The sequence below is a fragment of the Acanthisitta chloris genome, unplaced genomic scaffold (assembly GCF_000695815.1).
Source record: "Acanthisitta chloris isolate BGI_N310 unplaced genomic scaffold, ASM69581v1 scaffold37179, whole genome shotgun sequence".
Taxonomy (NCBI): domain Eukaryota; kingdom Metazoa; phylum Chordata; class Aves; order Passeriformes; family Acanthisittidae; genus Acanthisitta; species Acanthisitta chloris.
In genome coordinates this window covers 8750-26869 of record NW_008691525.1, presented here as the reverse complement: position 1 = coordinate 26869, position 18120 = coordinate 8750, and the positions used below count along the sequence as shown (strand labels likewise).

The window sequence follows — 18120 nt, the reverse complement described above, 5'->3', positions numbered from 1 at the left end:
CCCGACAGCATGGGCCCCGCTGGGCCGGGCGCACGGCTGCTGCTCACCCTCCGGCGTCCGCGCCTTGCGCCCGAGAAAACTGCTGGGTCTTTAAAAAACCCTCCTTAGCGTAAAGTAGGGTACTATAAAATGCACGCTCTTCATATATCCAGAATGTGTGTGTCTTGAGACGCCGATGACTTGGCAAGAACGGAGGTTATTTTGGGGTGGTGAAAAATTTTCACTTCAGGCTGCGTCAGTCTCTGATATCAAGTGCTCGGGGAGTGAGGAATTCGCTGAGGCTTTTTGCAACTGCTTTTGGTTTAGTTTGTGCAGGGCTCATCGTCCTTGCCACATCTCCCATTGAATGTCCCTGTTGGACATCAGTAGAAGCAAGAAGGTGGCTGTGCCGGTGCTTACAGGTTTCTTCGTTCATGTGCTGGCTGGTGTTTTTCTTTTGGATTATGGTCAGTGATACGAGTGGCTAGGGCTAAAAGCAGCAAAACTTCTGGAGTGTGACTTGGACTTTATTGGAAAGCCCTTGGACAGTGATCCAACTGAAGGTTTATTCTGCTTGGATAAAAGTAGGTTTTTGGGATCTTGGGAGTCAGGGAGTCTGCCTGAAGCTGGTAAGCCCTGTGCACTGCCTTTGTAAATAATTTAGAATCTGCAAAAAAATAACTGGAAGAACAGAATTCAGAGTTCTGTGGATGATTTTTGGGAGCTATTGGAGAAATAACAGATACAAGAAGTTGTAGAAGTGAACACTGGTCAAATACATACTATATTCAAATAGTCTGAAGTTACTTGTACTGAGAGGGGGAAGTTTTGTGCCTTGTTGAAGCATTTGATGTTCTGGTTTGCATTTGTAATTCAGTATTAAAACACAGTTGGACATTGCTGATGTTGCACATACTACACTTAAACCCATAAATCCTGCATTGAATTGGGTAATGTATGTTTCCCTAAATATTTGACTTATACTGTCTTGAAGCTCCTCAAAATCAAAAAATAAAGATGGTATAACAATGTTTTAGGTAGTTCATCCTAAGAGGTACATTAATGTAGACATACTTTTAAAGCCTGGTCACCGGAAATTGCATTAACTTGAGGTTGATTGCAGAAAGATCCTAAATGTAGAGAAGAAATTGAACTGGTGCTAGGCAGACTCTTCCCCACCATTCAGAAATGATCTTCCAGAACAGAGCCAGCAAACTTTTCAGAACACGTGGGAGCAAAGGAACCAGCAGAGGATGGAAATGTGCTCTCTGGCTGAGTCAGGGAGACTGAATCTCTTGGGAGGGTTGAATTCTACTTCTGGTCTTCAGGTCTTGCTTTTCCATATGGAAAATAACCAAACTGTTGTATTCGTCTTTCCTTAAGGTGGTCAGCCCAGAAACGTGCAGCCTTTTAGTGATGAAGATGCTTCAATTGAAACTATGAGCCTCTGCAGTGGCTTCAGTGATCCTGCTAGCTTCACTGAGGATGGTAAATTCTCTCACTTGTATCTATTCATCTTTTTAAAAACATAAAAACTGAGTTGACTTAGCGTTTTAAGTACTAGACTGTAAAGTAGCAGTAGCAGAATAATGACGTTGCATTGATACTATGTGATTCTAGTGGCTATTGTTTTTCTTTGGTAAGGATATACTCCAGGTTTTACAAGCCTTGTGAAACTATGAGGCTTTTTTTCTGTTAGAATTGTACAGTGCTGGCATGGGACAGTAAGAATTTTAAGGTGCATTATAAGACATTGATTTTCATAACACATTGTTAGGGCAGTAAGAACAGAGAAAGAGTTTAAGATGGGAAGAGTCACATGTGCCTGTTTTGAGCTAGAGTTGTGCTTTGTTTCCTTTACCGTCTCTGCAACCTGGACTGCTCTAATGTCATTCTGTTGGGAGGAGGGGACCTGAAAGCTACAGTGGGACAAGGCAGGGAGCCTTCCCTGTGAATACTTGTCACTCTTAACTGAGTTCCTGTTGCAGAGCCATCTGAAGTGATGCCAGATAGGACAGGCTGCTTTGACAGTACTGTCTGCACCAACAGTGAGCACTAGCTGTACTTCAGGGATAGATGTAGTGGACTGGATGAAAATGTATTGCCGACAGGGTTGGCTGATGGTCATCAGTTGGAGCAAATTTATGTGAGATCTGATTTGCTCCTTCATTCGTTCTTTTCACATGTAAGGAGCAGGTATAGAAACAGCATTTGATGTATCAACAGGCCGGTGTTATAAAAGTATTTTACAGGGCAGTTTGGTGCAGTAGGTGTAACACCATTAAGTTGCTGTAACACTGAAAATTTCTGTAGCTGCTGTCTGTTAAACTGCCCTCTTACTAGTGTTAAAAACTTTGTCTTGGATCTACTGTGTCTGCTGATGAAATGTGTATCAGTAGGACTAAATGATTTCTTCTGGATTAGGGCCTGAAGTGGATGAAGAAGGCACTCAAGAAGACTTAGAATACAAATTGAAGGGATTTATTGATCTTACATTGGACAAGAGGTACAGTCTGCTTTGAAATTCATTCATACATTGCTTACTGTCTTCCTCTGATATTACAACAGAAATACACATCCAGTGTTTTACATGCTTACTGAGATTGATTATTTCATGCTGGGGAGGACTTCTGGATGCTGAAAGACCTTTTTTCATCCACCAAGTTTTTGGATGAGTTAGACGTTCCTTTCCTAATAGCTTGAAGTAGAGTGACTGTTTTTCTAGCCTGGTGTACAATGGTGAACTCTATCTCCAACCTGAATTTAACTTTCCTTGAGAAAAGAGGCAGTTCACAGCATTTCATGCTAAGTAGTTTTGTCTGTGGGTTACTCTACTATTGGGTACAGACAAATATAAACTGCTGTAAAACAAAGGCAGCGCTTTAACTGATGTGTGCTGATTTCAGGAGGTCTTCCTTCTCTCTTTTAACAGTGCAAAGACAAGACAAGCAGCCCTTGAAAGTCTGAAAAGTGCTTTTTCTTCTAAAATACTATATGAATTTATCATGGAAAGGAGAATGACTCTAACTGATAGCATTGAACGCTGCATAAAGAAAGGTAATTAACATGCTTGCTGTTAGAAGGCTGTAGTCCCTATGAAATAGCTCATTGTTTAAAAGGAATTAAGACTGAGGCTTCTCTAGTACTTCATAGAGTGCTTAATAATTAGTTAACATGCCTTTTTAAATTTAGGTGTCACATTTGAACTGTCTAGAAAATTAACTGAAATTATCCTCTGTCTATTGGTTTCTGAATTTCCACTTAGAAGTTTTCAGACTGTTATCTTTAGAGGTTAAAGGAAGAAAGCAATGCACGAGGTGATTGCTCATCATAGTATGTTAATCTCTAGGTAAGAGCGACGAACAGTGTGCAGCTGCTGGACTGGCATGTCTCCTGTGTGTGCAGATGGGGTCAGGAATCGAGAGTGAGGAGATTTTTAAGACCCTTGGTCCAGTTCTGAAGAAGATTGTCTGTGATGGAACAGCCAGTATCCAAGCCAGACAGGCTGTAAGTATGAAATGTTTATTTGCCAGGCAGGGGCAGAGGGCTGCTTTTGACCAGCTCACTATTGTGCAATCCAGAGCTAAAGGTTGCCACACTAGTGTGTACTTATAATGTTGACATATGCTCTGAATGATGCATAGCAGTTTTCACTGGCTTAAAAGGTTCCACCTAAAGGTTGACCATAATTCTCTTCCTCAACCTAGGGACCTCCTTACAGAGCTGTTACATGCTGTACCTTGCCAGGTGTCTGAACTCAGTGTCAGAGTCTCCTTATTGTAGTTCTGTGGGCTGATGTTGAAGTCCTATAGAAAATAACCAAAAGTTTTCCCACTGACTGATGCATCCTTCCTGTATTAATTTTATTTTAGTCTTAAAATTTTTCCTTCACAGCACAGGAATGTTACTTAAACAATAATATTTATTTATCATAAAATTACATGTCAGATCTGGAAGTACATACTTGATACATTCATACTACCAAATGTATATTCGCCCAGTCATCTCATCCATACATCGATGGTATGCTTGAAATATTCACTGAAGACATTCTAAAGCTCTTGCCAGGAGCTTTATTTTTTTTAAAGCTTCAGAGATTTAATCTTCTCCTACTTCCTTTTATCATTATACGGCTGACTACTTCTCCTATTGTGCTCAAGCTGTGTTACAACAGATACTGTCAGCTGCCAGAGGAGGTAGTGCAACAGCAGTTATTTCCACAAACAAGAGCTAATAAAGTTTGTCCTGTTTAAATATAGTTTTGAGTGCTCTGTGGTTAGTGCAAACATTGGTTTCAAACATTTTTTCCTTACTCTGTCAGAGGAGTTGGAGTAGAATATGAATGATAGGGAAGATGGTAGGACCTTGCCGTAGAAGTTGGAAAATTCTAGGAAAGACTCTTGAGGTTCAGAGTTTTCATGCCACTTAGTTGTAATAGAGGGCAGAAAGGGAAAACTATTTCCCAAGGTGTGAGTAAATATCATATGTCCATTACTATTTTAGCAGCATAATTTCTCCTATTGAGGCTGAAAATCACTGAGAGGAGTGCTACATGTAGCTTTTTTGAACGGTTTTGTTAACTATGTTCAATAATAGCAATACATGAAAAGTTAAGGCTTATGAGTAGCATATGCTGTAAATCATCTGGAATGTAGATGGGAATTGGGAGCTATTACAAAGAAGCTGAATTGAGCATGGTCACAGACTTTTATACTCAAGGTCTTAATCTCAAGTTTGCATTAGCAGATGTTACATTTTAAAAGTCAAGGTTTGAAGATTTTGTCAAGTGTAACATTAATGTCTACTGACACTTTTTTCTTTTGTCTAGTGTGCAACCTGCTTAGGGATTTGCTGTTTCATTGTCATCGATGACATCACGGTGAGGATAAATACTTTTTTAATTTAATAAATTGACAAGGTGAAAATATGTGAGTCCTAAGCCACTTACATTATAATTTTTTTCCCTGTTCAGGAACTGTATTCTACTATGGAATGCCTGGAAAACATCTTCACAAAGGCCTATCAGCGAGATAGAGACACTAATGGTGTATCAAGTACCCATAACACTGTGCTTCACATCAGTGCTCTCTTAGCATGGACACTATTGTTGACAATTTGTCCAATGAATGAAGTGAAGAAGAAAATTGAAATGTGAGTATCTTTCTTGGAAAACAGATTTATTTTTTTTAAATGACTGTGCAGTGAAGCACTGTCAACAAAATTTACATCTTAATGGAATGTGACTTATTCCTTAGGCACTTGCATAAACTTCCAAATCTGCTATCTTGTGATGATCTCAACATGAGAATAGCTGCTGGAGAAACACTAGCCCTTCTGTTTGAACTGGCACGTGAAACAGATGCTGTAAGTAGATGTCAGCAACTTAATTTTCTTGCATTGGGATGATGACAAGGCAAATGATTTAACCTGTGTTGCATAGCACCCTGGACCTCCACAAGTGACTGGGTTATGTTCTTTTTAGTGAGTCTGCCCAAATCTTAGAGGGTATAGCAATGATTCACAGCAAATTAGCTGTCTTTTTTCCACTGATTTCTGTATTGTGAAACAGGACCAGTATAACAAAATACATCAAACAGTACTGAATAGCAACTTGAAATGCAGAGTGCAAGATTTAAAACCTAAATCCAACACCAGCTTTAAAAAAAAAACAAACCAAAGAAATTCCCAGAGAGATTCCAGGATAAAACAATATTGTTTACTGTAGGGGGAGCACTCATCAGAGGCTTATGCAGGTAATTCACAACCTGCACAGCTCTGCTCTTACAGCTAGAAGTCTATCATTAGGTGGAAACCATGTTGATCTTTAGTATTGTTTTTTCAGTGTCCTTGTTTAGGTACTTTGAGAAGAATAACTTGTATTGCATGATGGTTCCATAGCATTTGTGACTATTTTAGTCAGTTGAGAACTAGTCAGTCATTTTAAGGGGAAGATTTTGAAAGGATTTGCAAGGATTTTGCACGGATACTGCCAACATTACTACATTTGCTGAGATTTCTCAGGGTTTGCTTTTGAGTTGGGTAGGTGCAAGTTGCTCTATATACCTCGTACACAGCTACATTTGCCTTTACATTCTTTAATATGCCTTATTAATTTCCAATCTGTTTTCTTGACAGCCCTGAAGGAAACAGCTTCCCTCTACTTACTCATGGCACAGTTTGGGAGAGCTGCGTGAACGGCTCCTAGCTTGGTCAAGGCTGCTGTGCTTTGCCAGAACACTGTCTAAAGTGATAACTCCAATTGAGTCAGGAATCACAACACACTAACACTGCATAGTCTGAAACAATGTCAGGACTTCTGTATAATTGCAGACAGTGGGTATTTGAGCCTGTTGGCTATGGAAGCCAACTTTGGAAGAGATTAAAAATAGAAACTCAATCACTTAAGCTGACTGCGAGTAACTAAAGCCTTAAAATGCTTTAGCAAATAAGTTGGTATTCACTACAAACTTAATTTGTTTCATTGAGGAAATGCCCCTTTAATGTTTACAGATTATTCTCACTGGATCCTTAACGATCAGTGTGGATTAAAAATGCTTACTGTGTTTTTGCCTTCGACCGGTTTCTTCCAAAAAGCATTCAGTAAACTCAGCCTATTCAGTCAACACGCAAAGCCTTCAGATTTAAAAAAAACACAAAAGCTAGTTTTTTATGTAAGTTTACTGATCCAGGTGAACTAGTGCTGAATTAGTAAATATTTAACCAATATAATGAATAATATAGCAGCATGAATTCTGTGCTAATAACAGGAACGTGCCCTCAGCTTGTTGCCAGGAGAGGCAGCCAGGTTCATCAGGTCAGTTAGACAGTTGGAATCCTTTGGAATTACGAAGCAGAACAGATGGACAGGTGCATATGCACACTGAAGGAATATGCTGTTGCACATGGCTCTTGACTACCAAAATAAACCTTGTTAGTGCCCTTCTGGGTAACCTGGATGCTGTGACTTTGTTCTTACTGGCTTAAATGCCATAAATGAAACTACCAGAACTCTGTCTCTTTAAATAACGAACTAAGAGGTTGTAGAGATCTACATTCACAAAATTGGGAGAAATCCAAATTCTTGCAGCTAAAGAGGCTAAGGCCAGAAACTAAAAAAAAAAAAAAAAACTTTTTTTTTTTTTTAACTAGGATTTCTTTTATGAAGATATGGACCTTCTAACAGAGAAGTTAAGAGCTCTGGCCACTGATGGAAACAAGCACCGAGCCAAAGTGGATAAGAGAAAGCAGCGATCTGTCTTCAGAGATGTTCTGCGAGCTGTTGAGGTGATTCTTTTGTCTTAGTTACAGCCCAGACATTCAGAGTATGTAGTCTGCAATTTAGTGAAAATGGTTTTGTTACTAAACAGTACTACTGTTTCAGTGAAAGCAACAGGAAAACATTATTTTACATGAGATTTCAAATTCTGAGCACTTGTGTGAAATAGACGTGCCTTTTTTTAGGAACACAGAACAAAGAAAGTCAAGTGTTCTTTATTTTGTTTCAACTGTGACTTCCATAGTGATTTTTTTCCTTTAAAGGAGGCTAAACATTGCACTGTAAATACTAAATTCTTTGTATTTTATACCACGAGATCTTCATAGAAAACTTCGTAGCATATTCAGATTTGTGTCCTGAATTCTGTTAAAAGGTTTATTGTAAAATCTCTTACTGAATTCTTGTGCATAATAGACCAAAAGCAATTTAGTACTAAGGTGCATTTACAAATGACACCTCTGTCAGGGACCACAGAAGTGTTTGTGTATGAGGGGGAGGAGTTGTCCTAAGTTTTGTACTATAATCTTCTGGGTTTCCATATTCAGATTAAGAGAACAGTCAGTACACAAAGCAGGACTCTAAAAATACTTGATGAGTGAGATAACGTATGAGTAAAGGCTCTAAGACAAATGTAAAGCTTCTAACAGGTTAATCCATTTGTTGCCTTACACCTCTGAAACTAAATTTCTTTTGCTTTTCAGTTAATTGGTTTTTACATTTCTGTACATGCAAGGAAAACTAAATATTAGTTGATACTTAGAATAGTGAAACATCTTGGAAGCTAAGGAGAAGGCTTGGAATTATTTGAAGTCACCTTTAAGATTTCTGCCTGTAGAAGGATCTGAGTCACCTATTAGCGCTTGTTATATTTCATTGTCCCAAATGTAGCTTCTCATACTTGTAAAGTGGGGACTAAGTGAGGCTTACAGACTGACTTAAAGGTGAATCCTGCCCTTAGAACTGGATTTTCTGGAGACAAGTCCAATTCTTAAAGTAATTTTAAAGATGACTTGAGGAATATCAGCTTCAAGTTTTAAATGAAGTTTAACTTCAGGTGTGCATCTGTTTATGAGCAGTCTCTAGTATATGTGTAGGTTTTGATGTGCCAGATTTATCAAGAAAAATAAACTTAATTGAGATACATACAATTCCTAATCCAAAAGACCATTTACATTAAAATAATATATGTTGTACCCTTTGATTTTGGACAGGAACGTGACTTTCCTACAGAGATGGTTAAGTTTGGACCTGAGCGCATGTATATTGACTGCTGGGTTAAAAAACAAACTTATGATACCTTCAAGGACATTCTGGGCTCGGGGATGCAATATCATTTGCAGGTGAGCTACTGTTCCTGAGTAGAATCTAGTGAATTGATGGGCTTTGCATTTGAAGTGTTAAAAGACAGCACTTAAAAAATGAACTGTAGTGAGTGAGAACTATCTGGGTGAGCTGCCTCTGAATCGTAGCCTGGGTGTGCTGGTTTAGCAATTGACTTCTCCAAGAAGTAAGAAATTCAAGCTGAATATCAGTTTAGCTTCAGGGTTTTCCCTGAATCATCATGTTCTCTTTCAGCAGTGGTGTAGTCATCTGGCTGCCATAAAGCTGAGTAGTGCCTTCACCCTCCCTGTTCAAGCCCATAAAAAGGAAGGCAAAGTGTTAGTCAGAAGTAATGAACACAGCTTGCAAGCCAACGATGACAGCATTCCGGAGGAGAAGGGATAAGTCCTTATCTCTGTTCTTGGAACTGCTTGTTCACTGCTCATCTGTTTAGATATATAGCAGAAGCAGGAGCTGTAGCTTAGGAATATATAGTTCCAAATTGCTACGATAATCATGGGGTTAAATTCTTCAGTCCAATGTCAGTGGCATTTCTGTGTGACTGAGTGTGCCCAGGCAAGTAGCAGCTTTTGCAGTTTTTGCAAGTGCTACTTTTACAGCATAAGGAAGTGTTCCCTGACTTAATTGCAGAAGATGGCAGCAATTTGACACAAGCATTAGTATTTCTTAGTGGAATACTTCATATTTAACAGTAGTCAACTTTGGAGACTTGATAATTGCAGGAGGAAACTGATCATTTGATGTGTTTCTTGTTTAGTCCAATGACTTCCTTCGGAATGTGTTTGAGCTTGGTCCACCAGTAATGCTAGATGCTGCAGCTCTTAAAACAATGAAGATATCCCGTTTTGAAAGGGTAGGTTATTGCACCTTAATGAATTTGCTTTACTTCATACACTAATCCATTTGTCCTGCACTGCAGAAGTTGTCATCTTGAAACTTGTCCCTTTAGTCCTAATGGTGCCTCATGTTGTCCTGAATGAAACCCAGCCTTGCTTGTATGTGTCTTTGAGCTCTTGTACATTTTCCACTGGGCATGTGTCTGCTACAGCTTTTCTCCCAAGGGGTTGACTTGGTTGCTGGTTGGTACCAGGTTCATGCTCCACACAAGTGAAACTTGGTGTCTTTTGTGAGCTGTAGGTTTTTGGGGAGGGACCTACAGGAAACCATGGAAAGTGTCTTTAAGAAGACAGTATCCCAGACTTTCCAGTGTGAAATGGGCACCAGGAGGATCACTTTGTTCTATTGGTTGTGAATGTACTCATTCTGCAAATAAAACAATATGGGGAATGGTGCTACCTATGTAAATGTGCCCTACATTGTGTCCATCCAATGTTCAAGATTGATCAGCTTCCAGAATTGCTTGTAGCTCAGTCTTAGTTTCTTATAGTCCAAGTTTCTTTTAAATGTGTTCATATTAAAATGAATCCCCTTTGATGCAAGGACACTATACTCTACATTTCAGAAGGCCTACCAATTTACTTCAAAGGTTAATAAAAAGCTATTTTCATCTGTTTCATAACATGAAAAAACTGTCTAAAGGGGTAGAAGTCTTATGTACATCTGTAATCTTGTCTTTTTATTTTGTAGCACTTGTACAACTCTGCAGCATTCAAGGCTCGGACAAAGGCTAGAAGTAAATGCCGTGATAAAAGAGCAGACGTCGGGGAATTTTTCTAGATCTCCTTTTTCATGGGGTTCAATTTTCGTATTAAAATAGATTTGTAACATTAAATTAATTTTTTTAAATTTCTGTAGTCATAGTTTGCACTTGTTGTTATATAGTCTGTAAATACCATACATGTTATTGGTTAGGTGCATATACAGTGTATATAGATTGATGTAACATTGGGTGCAGGGCTACATTACAACAGTTGCATTAGCTGCTACTTGCTCCAAAGTTTGAACATACTGTAACTGAAATGTTAAATGGGTTGGATAACTGTAGTCAAATGCTCTATACCAGATTGGATTCTTTGTATAAAAGTAAATTAATTCATTGACCAAGTGTTTTGGTAAGAATGTGCTGATGTGAAAAGATCATGTTTGTGTGAAGTAATTTTAGTAACTTTTTTTGAACTCTTCAGTGGCAGGTGGACCGAGAAATTTCTATGTACTATGACTTTATCCTGATGGGAACTATGAACTTCAGTAACCTTCACTGATAGTCATGTAGTGAATGACAAATACCTGCCTCAATGTAAAATAAAAACAAGATTCTGGTGTTCTGAAATTGTACTTCTAATTTTTGGAATAAAGATGTTTCTCACTGCTTGCTCCCTGTGGAAAGTGGTAACTCTGTGGATGAGAAGCTGTATAACACTGACAAAGCCTAGAGGTTGAAACAGATGGTTTTGTTTATTTGCCAGTTGAGATATGTGGTTGGGTTAGTGTCACTGCTTTAGTAGATGCTACATGAAAGTTTACCTTGCTCTGTTTCAAAGGTTTATCATACTTGTATGTGATCTGCACCGCAACTCACTCTGGATTTGTCATTGCTTTTGTAATGGTCAAATGTTTTCTAGTTCTGGTGCTGCAAAACACCACGTCCCTTATCTAACGGGCACCACTCCAGCTGCCTGTGTTCATGTTGAAAACTCCTCTACCCTCAGTTGCTGGCTCTAGAGGACTGAAATGTGCCAGTAACAGAACTGTTTCAGGACTAGTGGGGTGGGTTATGTAATAACTACACTAAACCCTAGATAGCTGGAGCTTCTGAACCTGAAGATATATAAAAATGTTTGTTAGAATAAACATTTTTTAAATGTTAAGTCAGGTTAGCAGTAAAGGAAGTAAACCTTGCATCCAAAAAACCCCACCCCCTGAAAACTGCTGCTTGCTCTGATAAGGGAAAGTTTTTGGTTTGGGGTGGTGGTTTTGGGTAGTTTGGGTTTTTTTCCCTCCAGTTTCTGATTACAGCAGAACCTATTCCAGAAAGTTCATGCATACTAATAAGTTGTTACCCTCTAAGTTACCTTTTCCTCAAATAATCCATTATGTAAGAACTTGTTTGGTTTATAAAACTGATGACTTAGACTACAAGAAGGCCTTCAACTGAAATCAGTGCTATCATCATGATGTGTTGTCAGTTTCACCCAAGTAGAGAAGAAACTTTTGACCCTTGAACTAGATGAAGTTGTCTGCCTGTGTTTGCCAAACCCATGATTATGTCCCCTTTGAGCTGAACTTTTCCCTCAAGCCCATTGATCTCCTGTGGCTTCTGGGTAGTCACCTTTGGCATCCTCTGCCTGTGTAAGGAGCTTCCTGTCCAGTATTTCTACAGCAGCTCCTGGCAGGTGGCCAAGCACGTGGTTTCCCTTTCCCCAGTTCTGCTGTAGCTGCCAGCCAGAGGCCAGAATGGCTTTCAGGGCTGTTGGAGGGGCAATGGACTCTCCTGCAGAGTGTTGCTCCTGCAGTTTTGCTCTCTGGCAGAGATTTGTAGACCTTTTCAAGCTCAGAACTGGAGAGGCCTGGGTCCTTGTCTTAGAATTATGTTGGTATCAGGAATCTTTTTTTTCTGGCTTGCACATCCTTGCTTGGGGAAAGGACTTCTCCAAGAGCCCTGCAGAAAGGGAGCAAGCTCTTGTGTCTGTGTTACTGGCCCAGCTGCTCAGATTGGGCAGTGGCAGGGCTTTTCAGCTTGGGGTGGGAACTATGCATCAGGTGATTTATTCTCTCCATTGTTTCCTAAGAGAGAAATATGTTTATTGTCAGTTTAAAGGGGTTCAGAATTTTAGACATAGGATGGCTTCAGAAAGGGTTTGTACTGAGCTGTGGTCTCTCTGTGTAAGTGTCAGCTGCCTGTCATTACCATGTGCAGTAACATTACCTTCTGCTATGACAAGGGAAAGAAGTGATCAGAAGAACTGTGTGCAAAGGAGCAATTATCACTCACCAACAGTTCATCAGGATTTATTTTTTTTAAACAGCTAAGAATGCCATTCAAATAAGTTTATCCCATAATACTGTACCACTTGACTTTGTAAGGTATATGGAAGAAGGAGGAAAAGACCCTGGTTTGTCTAGTCTATGCCTTTAAAATACTCATGCCTGCAATACTATAGATATGACTCTTCTGCATAGCAAACTGGTTACTCATAGCTACAGTGTTGTAGATATGACTCTTCTGCATAGCAAAATGAGTTTTAAAGAGGCATGAAGCCTTAAAGGTTTGGCACTAACCAAAAGGTTGGTGAAATAGTGATTATCAGTAACAAACCTTATCCTCCACGACAGGATATTTTCATTATTCCAATATAATAAAAAAAGAGCTGATTTCTTTTTTTAGCAGATCAGTATTGTGAAGTCAGTATACTTAGTCAAGTTGAACTCTAAATATAGACTGAAAGGGGCAGTCTGTTTCATAGCTGTCTTTACAGGTCCTGCAGGACTTGAAAGGTTCCTAAAAGTACAAAGGAACTGCAGAACAAGTTTTCTTCACGTGATTTTCAGTGGCTGATTTCTTCCATACTGGCACGTTACCTGAATATAATTATGTTGTAAGTAATGTTTCATTCTCCTGGTTTTAAACCTTTTAGATTTTATTTCCTTTTTTTTTCTGTGAAGAATGTTCAATGTGGTCTCATTCTAAGTTCGAATTTAACCACAACAGCCTTAGAAGAAATTTAAAAGTTGAATTGGGGAAAAAAAGTGTTTAAGCAAGGTTAAAGTACAAGATAAAGTGAATCAAAAATCCCAAGTGTTTAGATTAGTTTGTTGGGAAAATAATACTTCTGGCCAGTGACACTGATGTCAGTATCCTTTCTTTTTTGTTTGGTGCATCAATGGAATCAAACAAATGTAATAGAAACATTGTTAAATTGATAATGGTTATCTTCACTGTGAGGTTATAAACACAGCGAGGAAATCAGTTTCAAATAATTAACAGTAAATGCAGAAACATATAATTCATAATACTAATGAATCAAAGGTACTCACATTTATTACAGCTGAAGAGTCTTCCCTGAAGTTGCAGGGAGGTGCTAATCAAAATACCCAAGAGAAACAGCTGTTCTTCAGAGGCTAAAAATAACCAAAAGCCTTCATGCAGGAGGTGGTAATTTTCAGCAGGCTGTTCAAACACAGGGCTCAGTAATGATGGCAGTTGGCTGCAAATGTGTGTGTGGAGTGACAGCAGAACAGAGCCAGTGCTGGTGAGGACGTGGCTTCCAGGCCGTGCTACCTGGCACCATGTGATATTCTAGAGGAAGGACAGTGACACCACCATCTGTCCTGAAGTTACTGCTGCACACCTAAAGATCACGCTAGGTAAGGCTAACCCCCACTATGCCAGCTTTTCTGCCTTGTTTTGAAGCAAGAGTTCTGAACAGAGAAAACAATAACTGTAATCTTTTCTTACATACTATTAAACAGAAATATGAAAGTATCCCTGTAGTCCTGTCAATCTCAAGCAGGAGAACAACCCCCATTAAGCACTTAGTCTTCAAACTTACTGAGGCTCAATGAGTGTCTACTTGTCTGTGCGATTAAATTTGGGGGAATTACAACAATCAAAGCATTTGGTTTGATGAGGGAAGGAGTGAGTCTTTTCTGCAAACACTCAGGGCTGTGTTCCTCAAACTCTAGGTTTTTAGTTTGAATGCTCTATTGGGAATCTGGTCACACTGTGTTCTCTGTTGTTTGGAGTGGGAGAGAAGGCTCAGAAGCACATCAAGGGGCCAGTTCAACCCATCTAGGATTCAGAAATCACCCTTAGGTGCTTATCACCCTTCATCAATGCGAGGTTTGCATTCCATGAAGTGCTGATTTATGTTGACAGGTAAAACTGAACTTGAGAGCTTTGACAAAATACTAAATGGGTAAGATGTATTCTACTCCAAATCTAAACTAATCTCTGTGAGCTCCCCCCTTACATTCAGGCTGTGATTATAAGGTCAAAAAGATGTATCTTAGAACAAGAGGAATATTACCTGGAGGAATGTATTTTTCTTTAATAATTATACAGGGAGTTTTCAGTGACAAGTGTAGTCAAACATGCCTAGTTTGAGCATCTGCATCTCCTCATGGCTAGAACTGCAGTTTATTTCTAGAAGACATTTTTGGAATCAGAGTACTGTAAAGAAAACCAGAAGACTGATAAGGAATAATGTGCAACTCATGGAGAAGCCTTCTTAGGTATTGCTTTTTTATATATATAATCTGTCTTCAAAATTGTATTTATACAAACATTCATTCACTGAGTTCATGCATCCAGACTCCAGAGAGAAGCTGTTTTTGCTGACTGGGCCTCATCCAGTGCTTTTTTTAAGAACAAGGAGTATTAGTCTGAAGAAAAGGCTTTGCTATCAAACTTTAATTTGTCCAATACTAGCATCTCTGTGGAGTAGAACCACATTAGAAGACTATTTTTTGTCCCATTTTTCACAAAAAATAACTTCACAGTGATATATTCTAAGGTGTATAAGCAGACATATATTCTTGCTGCTTATATCCTCATCCATACCTGCTTTCTTTGTCTTATCTCTGAATTATTTGATGCTGAAAGCAGTGGACCTGAGTGGCAATCTTCCTGGCAGTGTTAGTGAAGGTTTGGTTTTCACTGTAATCAGGTTCTCACCCTAACTCTTGCCAAGTGCTCACCAAAACAAAGGGTTATACAACTAAATAAGTACCACTCCAATCAATGCTGGAGTCAGTCAAATAGATTTTTCTCTTTGTCCCTTTCCCCACACACATATATACATATATACTTGTATACATATGTATGCCTAAGTATACACATATGCACAAACACAATGTAGAAATGAAATGATATAATTATCGAAGATGTCCAAGAATAAGTAAGTGCTATTTACTGAGTTACCTTTGCTTTCAAGATCTAGTAAATGTTCTGGTCCTTCAAATTCCTGTATTTTAAAGGTTGTTTAGGCTGCTTGGTGTTTTCTTAGTACAGGACACCAACTGTTACCAGTTATTTCCCATATCCATCTGTTAATTTACCTTTTGAATTATTATTTCTTTTAGATAAAATGGAGAGGCCTACCCTGGAAATTAACCTGTCTGATACTATTGAGGAAGGAAAGCTTTATGTAGTTGATTCCTTAAACAACTTAAACAAGCTAAATGTTTGTCCAGATGAATCTCAACATTCTCTAGGTATGTATGAGAGGTGGTGCTCTGTGGTTTTCTATACATGCAATCCCCATTGTGTGTCACTGATGTCAACAGCCCAATAGGCCAATATGTATGTTCAGCTCTGTACTGAAAATGGAAAAAAAAAAGCAGCTTGAAAATGACATAATTTAGACAGAGCAGATAAAGGTTCAGCTGCCCCCACTGAGTATTTCAGTTACTGGGTTCTTAAAAGTCCTTGCATTTTGCTAGGGATTCACTGTCAAGCCTGAACTTATCTTCCATTTCCACTGGGATTTATGAGGTGATCCCTTGCAGGATAATGTCTCTAGTAATGCTCAATATACACCTACTACATAAATACTAAGTCTTCCCAAGCACCAAAGTTCCCATGTGGCAATAGAAACACCAGAGAATTGCTGTTCATTCCTAGAAGACACATCTCCTAAGGACTCAAATTAGTTATCTGAAAGACCCCATGAGACATTTAAGCATTTTACTTCACAGACTTACTTGCAGTTTCAGATATGGCTCCCACACTTCTACTGGTTTTATAGTGCTTTTGTCTTTGACTTCCCACAGCAACAAGAATATGTTCACCCAGTGATAGCTACAACAGAGTTCAGTTCTTTGTGACCTGAAAATATCTCAAAACCTGGAGCTCTTCAGCAGCATTACACATAACAATATTTGAATCTACTTTTATTTCCCTTATAACAGCAAATTTGACTGAAGAAATCTATAGATCAACAGCTATGTTGAAATGTGTTTCAAATGGCCATAACTTAATCATGCTTCTAGTTATGGGAAATAAATGCCTTCTCATAACTACTGTTTTCAAGTCTTCTAACTTTTCCTAATGCAGCTAACTCGAGTGGTGCTGGTTTCTGCATTGAAGGCAAAGACGTTAGACATAAAGTACTTTACCTCAATATTGTCACTTCTATGAGTGCAAAAAGAGACCATGGCATACATCAGTTTTAATGTCAAAGAAACTCCTTTCAGTGTGACTGTCTTGCTTTCTTTTCAATTTTTATTGCACAGTATTGTTTACTTTTCAGGTAAATATATAAAGTTCAGTGAAATCACATATGTTTCTCTGGAATAAGAGCATGCATGCTCCTCCCTACATTTCAGCAGTAAATAAAGGTAGCCTAATATGTATTTTATGCATAGATTTGTAAAGTGCTTTGGTTCCTTCTAGGATTAATCTTTTAACATACTTTTTTAAGCTTGGAGATTCTGTAGACATCTTATCCCATTGGTTAAATAAATACATATAATTACTTTTTCACAGTCCTAGCTGCCTTATTCAGCAGCATAAAATTCTGGTTGTTTTGCCAGAAAATCAGAGATCGGTGGAATAATTTTCACTTTCTGATAAAACCTACAGTCTTCTGAATAATCTATCAGTAGTCATATAGCAGATGCTCTGTTTGGTTTAAATATGATGTTTCAAGTATGTTGCAGTACACAACAATCCTTTTGTTCAGTACCTTAATATGACTTGGCATGATCAAACACACTAACAATCATGTCAAAAACTATTTAAAATGCTTTTTGGCTTCCTAAGTAGAGGCCATGCAGTAATTTCTTTATGTTTTACATGATAAAATGTTCCCACTGTTTGCAGTTTGGCAAGAATGTATTCACCAATTACTCACAACACTGCAGTCTGGCATGTCCCACCCCATGAAATAGTGAGAAGAATTCATTAGGCAGAGCAAGCTCAGACCACTTTTGACACCTCTATTGATAGCTTAGTATGCTTGAAAGGCAGCAGTAGTAAGCCCTGCCCATCCTTATTATTATGATGAGAAAGCAATATTGGTGCAGGCACACAGTATATTGTGTTATGAATGCTAAGGGAATAATAATTGACCCAAAACCCAAGTATGAAAATATTTCAGCTTACCCAGAAGCAGGAGTGTGTTAAATGCAATAAAGAGAAACAGAGATATTCCCAGAGATCTCCTACCAGCTCAATCAATTGCTCAGCCCTGAGCTGGTTCATTACTGAAGTGCTGTAGTGGCATATGCAGCCTTCCCTCAGTTTTATCCCTACAGGCTCAGTTGCAAGGACCTCAAAGATTTCCACCAGCTAAAACAAGAAAAGGATCTAGAAATATATTTTTTCACAGATGCACATGCTAGTCTTCTTTTCAGAATGGCAAAACAGCAATTACAGGAGGATAAATTACAGTAATTTGCATGTAGTTTTACTATGTATGAGACTGACACCAAAATGAAATTACATTAGCTTCCTCCTCCACCCAAAACAGAAAATTAAACTAAATCTTACTAAGTAGTTCCAGTAGTATGCAAACTTGAGATTAAACAAATTTGGCGTATGAATTGTTTATATTCACATGAATTTCCTTGTGGTGTTCACTTGACTTGTTCTCTTTGAGTTTATCACCATCTCACATTTGATT

The 18120-nt window shown here is 38.6% G+C and overlaps 2 protein-coding genes across 2 annotated transcripts in view; both read left to right on the top strand.

Annotated features, from left to right (window-relative positions):
• The first annotated feature begins 1367 nt into the window (after positions 1-1367).
• IFRD1 (interferon-related developmental regulator 1) lies at positions 1368-10325 on the top strand. Its single transcript, XM_009082261.1, has 11 exons — positions 1368-1467; positions 2404-2485; positions 2912-3036; positions 3329-3486; positions 4808-4858; positions 4952-5130; positions 5235-5343; positions 7129-7263; positions 8467-8595; positions 9354-9449; positions 10184-10325. The coding sequence occupies exons 1-11, from the start codon at positions 1419-1421 to the stop codon at positions 10271-10273; spliced, it is 1203 nt and encodes a 400-aa protein (XP_009080509.1). The 5' UTR covers positions 1368-1418; the 3' UTR covers positions 10274-10325.
• Positions 10326-15582: 5257 nt separating this feature from the next.
• Positions 15583-18120, top strand: part of LSMEM1 (leucine-rich single-pass membrane protein 1) — a 5052-nt gene continuing 2514 nt past the window's right edge. Inside the window, exon 1 of the mRNA XM_009082260.1 lies at positions 15583-15709. Coding sequence (XP_009080508.1) covers positions 15583-15709 — 127 coding nt within the window. The remainder of the gene's footprint in view (positions 15710-18120) is intronic.